A 14927-nucleotide genomic window follows, 5' to 3' on the forward strand; every position below is an offset into this window, starting at 1 on the left:
AATTTCTAACAGGTAGATATTGGTCAAGCTCATTGAGGGTCTCAGTTATCGCAGCTTATATAGATACTACCCAGTACTTGCATGTGCGGTAAGGGTGGCAGCGGGATGTTTATATTAATTTAATATCATTTGAATAATAATATAAGTGTCTGTGTATTAAAAAAAAAATAACTATTAGGGTTTTTTAAAACTGCACGCAATTTTATATTGTACAAAGAGGGGATGAAAATGATTTTTATAAGGACTTAGGAAATTGTTACTAAAGTCAGTATTTTATCTTTGAAAAGTTTCTTATATGAACAAAATTGATAACATTAAACTCCACAATATCATGTTAAATTATAGTACATGCATATACATTTTTTAAGTTTTTTTATTTTTTTAGGAGTTAAATTATTCACGAATATTTTGTTTTTAATTGAATAATTGTTTCAAAAAAGTATCCGATTTTATATTTACACTAGCTTTTGCCCACGGCTTCGCTTGTGATAATGACTCATTTCAATGAATTCCATAAATGATTCATTTAATGAGTCGTTGATTCATTTAGAGAACCAAATTTAAAGACTTAGAGAACCAACTTTGCTTACATCATCTCGGAAAACATTCGTCCATGGAGTTCGCTGTGCTCCTTTAAAGAATGAAATAAAAAAGTGATACAGTATACTTTTCTCTTGTGATAATGTTCACTTAGCCTTTCTATATACTGCAATATACACTATATCAACTTTGAAGACCCAAATGCTACCCTTCAAGGTCAACTAAAGGTCAACTTTACTTACATCCCGTTGGAAAATAATGCGACGTTCGGTGATGTATTTCGCTGCGCTCCTTTAAAGAATTAAATAAAAGTGTGATACAGTATAATTCTGTATGAAACCATGAGCACAATTATCAATTTGCACAAACCTTAAAAAATGACAAAGTTTCATATAAACTTTCACCTCCTATTTTAGTCTCTAAACAATGAATTTTTTGAAAATAGTAAGTAAAGTAATACAGTAAAATTTTCTTTTGAATCATGAGCTCATATAGCATCCCCTTTTGACCCCCTTAGGGGCAGAATTTTGGAAAATCCTTTCTTATCGGATGCCTACGTCATACAAAGAACATACTCTCCAAGTTTCAGGTCTCTACGATTAGTGGCTTAGGCTGTACAATGCTCCGTCAGTCATTCAAGACAAAGCTTTTATATTTATCTATATATATATAGGAGACTTTCTATAGATCTATATAGATAGTCACTCATCACGATATCTCTGGAACTATAAGACCTAGAGACTTGAAATTTGGCAGGAATATTCCTTTTGCCAAGTAGAGGTCAGCTAAGAATTTTGCCAAGTAGAAGAAAGGATTTTACGAAATTCCACCCACAAGGGGGGTTGCAGGGGTGTTCATGAATAAAAAATTCATATTTTTCAATTATGGCTTTTAATAGTTCAAAACTTGGTCAGAATGTTTTAAATTACATTTAGAAATTTTTTTAACCTTCGGAGGGTAGAAAGGTGTAGCGAGAAAGTGGGAAGGAAATATCGAATATTTACAAATATACCTAAGTGGGGTATCAAATAAAAGAGCATGACGTGTACATTACAAAAATGTTATCCAACGCGAGGAAATGTGGAGGGAGAGGTGCAAGTGGGAATGTTGCCCAGCAAAGCGGGTATATTTTACGCCACGCAAAGCGGGCGGGTAACAGCTAGTAGATAAATATAATTAATAGCAATTATCCAGCATTCAGTTCTTTATCGACTATATGTCAAGTTTATAAACAGGTATATCATAGAATGAATGCAATCAGAATATGCTACCGTAGATTTTTTGAAATTATTTACAACAGGTTAGAAATATTTGGTGGTATAAGACGCAGCTAAGTTCTGTTAAGAAATCCCTACTTTTTACGTACTGGAACCAGCAAATTTTAACAACGTTCTCATCTTATAATTACAGGTTTTTTTAATTTTAATTGTAAAATTATATAACAAATTCCAAAATTTTTTCGTTTTCATGAACAGATACTTCAGGCAATCTTTACATGCACAATCGATGACGTTTTCAGCAGCGAGATTTAAATCCGCTAGCTTCTCTTTACAAATAAAATTCAAACATTACTCTAAAAATTCTGAATCAAGCAGAAAATGCTGGACATTTTAATGCAATTTGATAAAGACACCATAATTGAGTGAATGTGGAAATTTGATTCTAATGTAATCTTTTAAAGTTGTTTAAAATTGGGAGGTTTGTAAATGCAACTATTTGGAAGAGGCCAAAAATGTTGTTTGAAGAATTTCTAATACTTTTTTGGGTTTATACGTTGAAGTATGTATTCAATTTAACTTCATGATATACGAACAAATTATAATTTTTTTTATTTAGTTTATTCAATTATTAAACACTAAGAATATGTTTTATAATCTATTTAAATATTCAATTGAATAAATACAATAAGTTTATAATTTAAAAAATTTACTCATAAAGCGACAGAAATACAACAAATTTATGCTCTACATATTCTGATATCTGAATGGAGAATAATAATAATAATAAAAAAACTTTTACAACGAACAAGAAAAAGTTTTTTTTTTTCTGTTCTTTAATTAGATTTTCATTTACGGTATAGTTTGTAATATATAAATAATGCAATTAATCTTGTGTTTGAAATGAAGCTGTACCTACATAGAAGCTAGTCATGTACCTTTGGACATCTAGAAAAAAATTTTGTTCTGAAATTTTATCTTAGAAGTTCTAAGAATTTTACATTTTGTCTTAATTAAGGTTCATTTATTTCCGTGACACATCCAGAGAAGAGATCTTTTACAAAACAAGAATTTGTAAAACCCTGCATTTTAATAACATGCAAGCGCTCTACCTTTGAATAAAAGTGTAATAGCTCTTTTGGGGACAGGTGAAAATATTAATCTGTATAACCAAATATTTATTTATTTTAAACGCTTCTAACTATAAGCACAGCATTATTCTTAATAGTTAATAAGCTATCGAGATCAATCTACTTTGCAATAGTCTAAGATCTGGTGAACTATCCGACTAACCCGTTTCCCACAAAACTAGAAAATTTTAAAATTTTTTATTATTGGTCGTCATCCCTTAAATTTTTGAAAAGGAAAAAAAAAATTTTTTTTTTAACTATCCAAAAGACTACAGTTGGTGTTGTAATTTACATATGTTTAAGTGTAAAAACAAATTGCCAACCCATTTTGACGAATGCAAGTATATGCCAAGCCATAGCAGAGTTGTCATTAGGATGAAAATCCTGCTCCCACCAGGCTGAAATTTTGAGGGAATATTCTATAAATAGTTTAAAAAGTACATTAAAACAGACAGAATATTTTGGCAGTTGTAAGTGGCGTTTGCAAAATTATATTTATAAGTATTTGTGACATCATTCGCAGTATTTTTATTTCAATACTAAAAAATGATGCCACAAATTCTTATCAAAATAATTTTGCAACCGCCAACCGTGAAAAATTTTGAATTATTTATAGTATGAATATTTGAAATTTCATAATTTGTAAATGAAATTATTATCGTGTGTATAAAAACTATAATAATAATAATAATAATTATAAGAATATTATTAACAAAACATAACTGTCACCATCTATGAACAATAATCAGAAGTTACCAAAGATCAAAATCAATTAGTTAATAGTTAATTATAGAGCTTTAATTATTATTACATAAATTTCGTTTTTTCGATTGAGGAAGTTTTAGTTTCCTCTGTTACGATGTTATATCTGTTCCTATTTTCATAGCATGCGAATCCATAAGATTTTACTCTATAAAAATTCGTCTAAAGCGCCTACAGAAATTGTTACATCAAGAATTTTATCTACAATCAAAAAGTACTTACACTTACTAAACAACAAAATGAACACTGACCCGAGCTGTAACGACAATTACAAAATATAGAAATTGATATTATACAAAAATTCTAATAATTTGCTTTTGATATCAATTTTTTTTCAAACGTGTTTATTTAATAATAACCTAATTCAACTGAGAAAATATTCTTAAAATTTAGAAAAAAAACTTATCTTATAGTTATCGATTTCCACTTGAGGATACTGTGCATAAGTACAAGCGTCCAAGGCTACACGAATTACCCCTACGTATTTTTTTCTATAGCAATGCCTATTTCCAGTTTATTATTATGAATACAATAATAGAGTAAGTACATACATTAAAAAAATTATTTCAACATATTATTAATTGCTTATAGACTTGCAGACACGGCACATTATTTTCAACCATTTGTTACAGTATGTAGACCCGTTAATAGATTCAATTATATAATTATTAAGTGGAAAACGATGTGATAGGTTAAAGAGCAAATTTTATTTCCGACAATATGGCAGCTATTTGGAACCGTCGGCAAAGTACGATGATTTCGTGGATAAAACTATATGTATTTCAATAACGAAGAGCTTAAAAAAATTAGAAAGCAGTACCCAACTATCAGCGCTGAGACCAATTTTTTCAATAATTATGTAATTCGACCTGTTAACGATCGCCATACTGTTGTAAATAATTTCAAATTCCATCGTCTCTAAGTCTTTTAATATAATAATCATCATCACTTAAACTGCAGGTAGATACTCTTTTAATTACACGGAATTATTTATGTGTTTAATTATTTACTTAAGTGTTAAAATAATATAAGCAATTAAAATAACTTTGACGCTTGTAGTCTGCAATAATATCCTACTAATTAACTGTCTAAACTTTTAATGGCCTTTTAAACTTTGATAATTTTTCTCATATTGACTTCTATTTTTCCGACTTTGATAATGAATTGCCATGTCAAAGTGAAGGTCTCAATTATTTATCACTTAGAAACCTTGAAAAATTTACCTGAAACATTTTTCACGACCTTGCTGCTGAAATTAAACTGGCGAATCCAATAGAAATGTATACAAGGAATTAACAAGTACAATACAGAAAGTAAATGGTGGAAACGCATTTAATATGTAGCATATATTATTATTACTAGGTACAATGAATTTATTTGCGCTCCCACCATATTTTAAAGCACTAGGTAAAAAAACGACAACTAAAAATTAAAATTTTTACAACTTTATAGCAATCGTTTTAGATAAAACTAAAATACCGTTAAGTGTACTTACAATTTTGGCTTCCGTATTTCTTCTAAACCAGAATAATTGCTGAATTCAAAAATTTTGCTTAAGAAAGTATGAGTCGGTTAACAACTTTTAGAAAAAAACTTTTTTTTTTTATTTTATACTTAATATGAATCTTATTACATGCATAATAGGTGTTGGATGTTATATTTAGGTAATTTTTACCCAAATTTGACCTTAGGAAATAAAGAAAACACTATCTATTCAAAAGTTAAAACCGTGTAGACCGACTGCATTAAAGATGTGCGATAAGGGTTAAATTAATTTCAGATATAAAATAATTATTAAATTGTTTATTCTCAATTTTGATGATGAATAATGATGAATTTTGGTATCACTTGACGAAATTAGACTTAGTATTTTCGATATCTTGCTTAGTGTTCAAAATTACGAAAATTTTGGTAAAATTATTCAGTCTTCGGTATTTCGAAAATTTTTTAAACCAGATAGCGAAAAAAATTTGTTCTTATTTAAAATTCATCAAATTATATAATAAATTCATAATCAAAGTTGAAAATTTGTTAACAAAATTTTAAGACCCAATCTATGCTTCTCGAACTTATAACAAAATAATTGATAGAAATGTATAATTTATTTTTAAATTCACAATTATGCATAAAAAGTATTTTATGTAATCATAACATGAAAAACAAGCTTAATTAAAATAAAAATATAATTAATCATACGCCAAAGGAGTAAGTTGATAATGAAATCAGTTCAGTATATAGTAACTTTAAATAAATTTAGTAATTTCAATTAGTGGATATAATTAAATAAAATTTCAAAAACAAAAAAATTGTATAAAATTCAGTTAAACATGGTGTACTTATAGAGTCTATAATACAATAATTATATGAACTTTTTCTACATCTATATACACGCTTTAAACATAAAAACTATTTACTCTTCATAATGAATTGTTTTGGAAGTTCTCTTAAGCCCATAATGAGGTGAATATTCTATGATTGTTTTTACCTGACTTTTGGAAGATTGACAAAGGTGAGGTTGGTAATTAGAAAATTGAGATATTAACCGTTGCTCGAGTGCTACTTTAACAGAAATCAAGTTTTTCAATTTTTATGTTTTTCGATGGTTTATTTTTCCCATACATGTTAAAAAAAGAAAAAGAGGGGCAATTCGAAAATGATTTATTTGTAAAAATAAACTCCGTTTTTCCTAACCTGTAAAAAATCGCCAAAATTAAAATTAAATACATGCAAGTTCTCTATAAGGAATTTTATTTTACCTTTAAGTAATTCTGTAAGAATATGTAGTTTCGATGCTTGTTTGAGAACAATAATTTTATTCGATACAATAAGTGTGTACAGCATCGATTGTTTGAAGGTTTCCTATAGTTTGTCTTTTATTAGAAGGTCAAAAGTCATCAGCTTGTCAGTTTCACAACCCTTTCTAGGTTCTTTTTCCTCCAATCATATCATAGATTGTTTCGTTTGTTATAGACTAAATGTCTAATAAACAGAAGTAAAACTTTTTTATTATTAGCCTACATATAGAAGTTATATGGCGTTCTCACTATATTTTTTTTAATTCATAGATTACAGGCGGATGTAAATATAACGCAAGAAGTACGTGGTAGGTATGCAGACTCATTCAAAACCCAAAGAACTAAAACATTATTATATAGTCTCTAGGTTTATTCACATAATATTTTATACTGCTGCATATACACATAACACATATAACGTCATTCGTTTCACATGCTTCCAATTAAAAGCTACGATCTCATTTGTTTCAAACTCCAAACCTCTTCAAAAAAAAACTTTTCAATTCAAGTATATACACCAAAGTATATAATATGTATAGGTATATTTACTGTATGCTGTATGCGAAAAGAGTGAATACGTTCAACTACGAAGCAAAGGTTTCCATGTTTGTTCGTTTCGCATAGCTTTATATACAGTTTATATATACAATGATACGAAAAAGTTTAGCAACCCTTAAATTACTTGCCTACGGTTTGAAATGAAGAGCTGAAATTTGTATGGCTTCAGATGAGTGCAGGAATAATTTTTTAGTGGAACGAGGGTAAAGTATTAGCTTATTTAAACAGATTTTTCAAGACAAATCGGTATTTAGTGTTCCCAAATTATTAATTAATGTAATAAAAAAATATAAAATTTTTCTACTATTACCCTTCAAGGGATGTGTCGTTAAACGATCCATATTATATTTCTCTCTATATAATTTAAGGCTTGCCAAACTTTTTCCCAACATTGTATATGTATATATTACATATATAATAACCTGGTCGTGTTGAAGTCAAAATCCGTCAGTAAATTAAAGAGGCCAGTTTATTGACTATTTTTATATAAATAAATGAGCTCAATACGATGGTAACAAAACTGTAAACTCTGAGCTTCATTGTTGAAAATTATGATTTTGAGCGGAAATTTTCATTGTTTTAATGTTTTTTCGACTGTTTAAGAAAAACGATGCGCTGGGCAAAAAAAATTAAAGGCCAAAAATTTAGATTTTAACAAAATACGTCCTTTGAGAGAGATGTGGCCTTATGAGACTAGATGTGACATGAGCACTATTTGTGAATGGAAAATAGAACTGTTGTTAATTTTAGAGCGCTACTAGTGAATGGGTAGTGGGGAAAAACGAAACGCAAGTTTCTTTGCATCCCATTGTGATGACGTCATATTTTTTCTTTTACTGATTCACTGCGGAGTTTGTTGAAAGAGTCTTTGATATCATAATAAATAATTCCCTACATGTTTTTAGACAGATTGAAAAATAACTTACTGCCATGGATCTAAATTACTTTTGCATACACTGTAAATAATAGTGGATATATGGCACTTGTATACTTTGATAGTGCATCGTCAGCAATCTATTTCTATTGTTAAATGTAATTAGAGGTTCTATCTTTGAATCTATCTTTGAATATTCTACCTGTGTAGATGATATAGTAGACTATCGTATAAAGTACATTTAGTCAAGCAGATTACTTAATAAAACATTTGCTATTTACAAATAACAAAATTGATTATGCACACCCGGATCTTAGCGACATTTTTATATAAAACAGTACCATATCACACCATTAGATTATTTATGCGGCAACAGCAACGATAATTGCAACATTTTCGAAGGTTAATAAAGTCAACAAAATCTATTAAAACATTCGATTTTCGAAAAAAAATAATGATAAATTGTAAGAATTATATTCTACAGCATGGCTTATATTAGATATTCCTAGGTAAAAGAAATCCTGAAAAGTGATTAAGAAACACACAAGGCTTATTCTTGTAATGCAAAACAGAGCGCACTAAATGCTAAATTTATAACCAATTATTAAAATTATAGGCAATATTATAACATATATGATATAATTATTGTAAAGAATTTGGTTATTACAATCAAATATTTAAGCATTGGGAAAAATTCTTACAACCCTTATTTAAGTGATAAACTACTAGTATCTTGTCATAAAATATAATAAGATATTATTTAAATAAAAAATATTATAAATTTTTTCGTTATGTAACTGATTTTCGTGTGGAGTTGTAAATATTTCTGCGAGGGAGGGGCTTATTTTGGTTCTACACAAAGCGAATTAAGGCATATCATTAACAGAACATCGGAACAAATTTTTTTTAAAGAATTCTCCTCTTTATACAAAATATATTATATACCTCTAGCTTTTTATCGTTGCTAAGAGACTGTCTGCAAAGTTTCAGCTCAATTGGATCACGGAAAAAGGGTAAGAAATCGATCCAAAGTTTTTTCGGCCGACAAACAGACGAGCAGACACTACAAGTTCAAAGAATGGGAGTAAAATTAGTATTAATGAATCTGAAGTAATACCTAAAAAAATGGTTTTTATATGTGAAAATCTATTTTTTTTTTTTTTTTATATAAAAATCATTTTTTTATATTGAAAGTAAAACTTGCTCCCAAAAAAAAAAAGAAAACATAAGCATAATAGAATTTATGAATGTAGATTACTTATATGTAGGTAACTTAACTGCCTGGTCAGCATTACAAATTTATGGGATATTGTTGATAGCACATACAAAATATTTATATTATAAATGTATGAAGAAAATATATGTAATATTAGGTTATAAGCTTGCTTCTTGCTGGTGGAGTAGTCTTATATTTGAAAATTTTTGCTGAATAATCAAAATATATGCATTCACTGTTTTATAAGCGGAGGCGTAAGAAGATTTAAATATTGTATATGAGAGGGAAATTTAGGGAGTATATTGTATTCCATAGATGAAAAATCTATTTACACTTTCCGTTATTCTATATTCTAACATAAAATATTGATTGTAGTTAGTAGTTTAGATAATTACATTTTAGATCAAAGTATGACAAGCATTAAATGTTTAACTAGGGAATTGAATGCTATGTTTTACAAACAATACCAAAAAGTTTGAAATTAAAATGGTTATAAGTACACTAGTCTATGAAGACTTCACTTGAACCTTCTCCTGAAAGACGCGCAAATAATAAATCTGACTTCAAAGTTAATAATTTATTAATCGAATGGATGTTTATACAATTTATGTCGTTATGGTAAATGCATCGTCACAGCCTTCCTCGTCTATTAATTATAATTGAATAATTAATAGCCAACGGAAAGATGCGTCCGCTACAAGTCTAAGATGTAGAACTATAAAAAGCATCAAATTTTAGTCAAATTTAAAACATTTTTAGAACTTCTACCATTCCCTAGATCTCCCTTTTTTCAAAAGTTTTCTATGAATTTTTTTATCTAAATGATTCTTTATATGTATATATGGATTCGGTTCTCGGTTAGAAAAAAGTGAAGAAATCCTTCGTAAAAGACTAAAATGATTCCTGATTTATGTTTAAATGCAATATAGCAATTTTCTATTACGTTCGATGCTCGTTCTTTTATAAATTTTCTACTATCTCTTACCATTTACGAACATGGACAAGGTCCATTATGAAGCGAAACGATGTCCCAGTTTCCATACACTACACTACGCTTATTATTTTCAATCTTTTTCATTCATCTTTTGAAGAAAAAAAATACATTTATGAAATTGTAAGTTTCGTGTTCATTTAAAAATCATTTCTGAGTGTAAAATCTTTTCAAGAAAATATGACCGAAACACCTCTTAATTTCTAACAATGATAAACTTTGAAAGTTAAAGTTAAAACAAAATTTTAATTATACAAAAAAATATAATTGTACCTACAACTTTCCTACCTTCCTATATTTGTGATTCTTATTTGGAGTTTTGTAGTTTTAATTTATAAATAATTTTTTTCTTTGCAGGTTGTTTATTAGACAGTGTACCGCGACCTCCTGATGTACCCCCAAGAAATCCTACAATGAGTCGACTGAACGGTCGTATCACAGGGAATCCTGCGCAAGATCCAAATGGTGATTTTGAACCATCATGTTTAGTACGAACGCCATCTGGAAATGTATACATTCCAACAGGAACCCTTAGTAAGTAATAGAAGCAATTTATGTTAAATGTTATTACAAATATAAATTTTAATATTTCTACAGTGCGGATATTATAATGCAGACAATTTAGTATTGTGACAAACATTCTTTACAAATACTACTTTAATACACGTCTATTAAAATGATAACTTTTTAACTTCACTTTACTGTTTGTTGGTTACGTTAAATTGGGGCACTTTCAACTTTAGGATCATTGCTATTGCTATCATCTTCCTGGACTAGGTAAAATCTATAATTACAAAATTCAGGCTGTGAGCAAATTTGAATCCATAATATTTGATGTTCCCAATTGCCTTTACTCATTTGGAATTTTTATTTATAAGATACAATTTATCCCGGAAATATTTTCGAAAAATAACCCGATTACCGCCTTTCATCCCTATCATTTAATAAAAAGGCATGTTAAATGTCAAGGGTACCAGTAATATGCTTGGTCTGTAACTCTTATTGAAGAATGTAAGAATGATTTCTAATTTGGCATTCAATTAGGATAAATTTCTTTAATTTCGTGACCCATTTTCTCAAACCTACACCTTAAATATGTCAGTCTAACGACTAATTTAACCCAATTTCCAAAGTTTTCGTAAATATAAACGTTGTAGGTTGCACTGAAATGAAGCTACTCACGAAGTTTCGTAAGAGTGTTATTCATGAAACCATACCCTCCTCTGTACTGTATACTATAAGATTGTAAAAAGATAATTTGGAAAATTTGATAGGATTTTTTACAGTTTTTTCTAGAATAGCACTTTTCTCTGCACACCCTGTATAAGCCACACGAAATTTTTGACTCTGATATTTCAGTCTCCTCTGACGCAAAAGGGAGAAAATCGTGGCACGTTGACCAATCATCACCTGATGGTCTATTTTGCATTATTTATATTGTTGTTTTTTTCTGATATTTATTTTGCCTGAATTATAATATTTTAAACAGTAGTAGCAATGAATCACATCGAATACCTACCTACATTCAGTACTGTCGGACATTCAGGTCAAATACCAACCACATAAATACAAGACAACTAACTACCTATTTATACGACTTAACTAGTCCTCTTGTATTGTTTTATAGTTATAGTTATGATTAGGTGCTTATGCACAGTAAAATTTATAGTATTATGATTATTAAATATATTTTAACATTGTTACATGCATTCTAACTAATAAATGGAACATTGACCTCCTTCATACAATCATATTTTATTCTAATCTTGTTATATATTTTCATAATGGTTACATAAAAGTTATGCATGAAAATTCGACCTCAGTAAACTGAATTCCTTTTGTAAACTTATTTATGTTTATGAGTACAAATTATAATATTAAAAAAATTATGAGCAGCAGAGCTCTATTACTAAGGTTGTATTTCGTCTTAGTTAGATACTTTAAATTTATAATTTCATGCTTTTTATTGAAATGGCACTTTTGTTTTTTCATGTTGCCTTGAGACTATCAAAACAAATTTTTTTAAATTCCATTTTGCGAGGCTGTAGAGGTGCGAAAACATTAAAAACGTCATCCTCGTTTCTCCTTGAGATTAACTCAAAGTAAATAAAATTTTGACTTAATTAAAAACATCTGGCTTAATTTGGAAGTGTAGAAGTGCGCAAAGCCTCCAAAACTGCGAAAGATCGTGATTTTTCGGCATAATCAAGGGAGATGTATCTATAAAACTTACACCCCTAAAAGTTTTCCTTGGAAATCACCAAAGATAGCTATTTTCCTCTTGTAAATCCTCTCTAAATTATTGACATTAATCTCTACTTTTATAATTTTGCTCTCCCTACCTAGTTGCAGCTAATTTGAGTCGACAGGAGATATTCATATATGTATATGTAACGGAGTTAAAGCACACCTATACCCCTCTCCTATCACCTTCGGAACAGTGCATTAGTCCATCTATTCGGGGAAACATAAGTACAAATAAATATTACAACAAATCAGATATTTAAAAATTTTATTGCAGTTACCATTTAAACACATTAAAGTTTTTCCAAACTTTGTCTCCGAAAGTTTCAAAGTTTTAGGAAAACTTTACCTCTTTGAAAAATGAATTGGTTCATTTGATTGACTAAACACGCGAAATTTCCAATTTTCTTATAAACAAGAAACTAACTTGTTAAAAAATTAATGTCGCAACGATATTATTCTTTTTTTTAAATAAGACTGTATTTATACTATGTAACCATACTATTTGCTTCAATTACAGATATGCCAAAGAATTCTACATTGGATTACAAATCAAATTCATCATGTAGCAGCCCATCAAAAGATAAAAGTTCAGAACGATGTAATCTACCATTTGGTACACCAGTACCAGTACTGCCCGTCCGGAACAACTTACGTCGACCTAATTCCAGTCATTTTCCACAAGCATCACGGTTTCATTTTCGAAAAGGCATTGCAACAAAATGTACATGGAAATGTACGGCGATTGTATTTATCATGCTTTCAATTGTTCTTACCGCAGCACTTTCATACATTTCCGGTAAGTTTATGTAGAAATCAAAAAAAGAAACTATTATTACCATTAAAAGGTACTGGGAAAATTTCTTTAAATCATCACAATAAAATATCCAAAGAACTTTTTTTATTTAGCTTATTAAAATACATTCTCCCCTAGTTTAAAATCAATCAATTTCAATTTTTAAGCATTGAATAAATTTCTTTCACAAAGGTAATAATATTTTTTAACAAATTATTCATAAAATTTCAGCCTCCAATTTATTAAATTGGTCGTATCAAAGCACAAAAGCATGCACAGTATTAGTAGAAGAAAGTTCCGATTTATTATCCGCTTCAAAAACAATATCAGAAACAAATATCTCAACATCAAGTAAACCACGACCCTCAGCGACAGGTAGTTCTACAGCCACCAGCAGTAACACAAATAGTGCCACTGGTTCTGGAACTACAACAAGTAATGCTGGAGGTAATAACTACATTGAATCATTGGATGATACAAAATTATTAAATTTGTTGCACTTGCTAAAGAAAAATACTGCTGTATATCAACGTAAACGTAGATCGATTGAAAATAGCACAGCACCCAGTGTATTAGAACCTAATTTAGTAATTAATAATAATGTAACTACTTATGTCGTAAATACTATGACAGACACCACACCACAAGTAGCAATTGTGCATGACGAATCTACTACCATTAGTTCCACAGTTACTAATACTAGCAGTGATGACGACCCTGTTATTACTACTAGTCCTAGTAACATTGTTAATATTAGTGTTGTGCATGATACTAACAATGAAAATGTTAGTGAAATATCTTTGTTGCATGATGTTGTTTTCACCAGTGATACGCTTTTCAATGTTAGTGTTGTCCCAAACAGTACTACTAATGACTCAAATCTACAATTGTTTGAATTAACAACGAAAAATTCGTTACTTGATTATACAAAGTTCGATAATCAAATCAATTTGACAACCACTACCATAAAATCAACTGCCGAGGATATTACAACCACCGAGTTTAAACTTAACGTTACAACCGAATACAACGAAACGAAAACGACCGAAACTATTAACCAATCAGGTATACATTCTGTAATAAATACGATCACACACCCAATGATGATTGCATCTAAATTGAAGAAAATACCGGAAAGTATTAGTATGAAACCATCAGAAAATGAAGGTCCTGAAGTATTACAGCATGACTATCCAATTATATCATATGGACAGGATGAAGTTGAAATTGTTGAAATGGATACTGGCCCTGCTGTTGTATATCATGAATTATCTGATCGAACGATGTCTGATAAAAATAAGTTGAATAATGAAGTTGAAGAAGCAAATTCCATTAGTGCTGAAGAGAAATTACATAGAGATTCAATTCCCGCTGCACATTTCGGAAAATTTAATGATACATCAATAAGTATCAATAATGATAGTGTAATCAGTATGCATGAACATGAAGCAACCCCATTACTAACCTCACAAAATGTGTCTTCTGTTGTTTCTCCCATTACTAATTCTTCATCTGATAATTTAAAACTAATTTCCAGTAATAAAAGTTTGAATGACATTAAAATCAATGAGACGCCTTCACATGCCATCGAATTAACACAGCATTCAAAACGGCTGCTTGTCAATGTCACAATATCCACTGAAGGCGTGTCAACAAATGACAATGGTTCTAAACCAGTTTACATATTATCATTGTCTGTTCCCACTGATGGAGATCCAAATAATTTGCCTGGTATAAATATAGTACCACAATCTCATAACACATACACAACTACCGTAATCCCCACCACTATTTCAACCACTAC

General features: G+C 29.5%; 1 protein-coding gene across 2 annotated transcripts in view; it reads left to right on the forward strand.

Annotated features, from left to right (window-relative positions):
• Positions 1-14927, forward strand: part of LOC123293867 (teneurin-m) — a 546253-nt gene that overhangs the window by 519131 nt on the left and 12195 nt on the right. For both annotated transcript variants that reach the window (XM_044874826.1, XM_044874827.1), the window contains exons 3-5: positions 10441-10617; positions 12848-13126; positions 13355-13570. In XM_044874826.1, coding sequence (XP_044730761.1) covers positions 10441-10617; positions 12848-13126; positions 13355-13570 — 672 coding nt within the window. The remainder of the gene's footprint in view (positions 1-10440; positions 10618-12847; positions 13127-13354; positions 13571-14927) is intronic.

This window comes from Chrysoperla carnea, chromosome 2 (assembly GCF_905475395.1).
Source record: "Chrysoperla carnea chromosome 2, inChrCarn1.1, whole genome shotgun sequence".
NCBI classification, from domain to species: Eukaryota; Metazoa; Arthropoda; class Insecta; order Neuroptera; family Chrysopidae; genus Chrysoperla; species Chrysoperla carnea.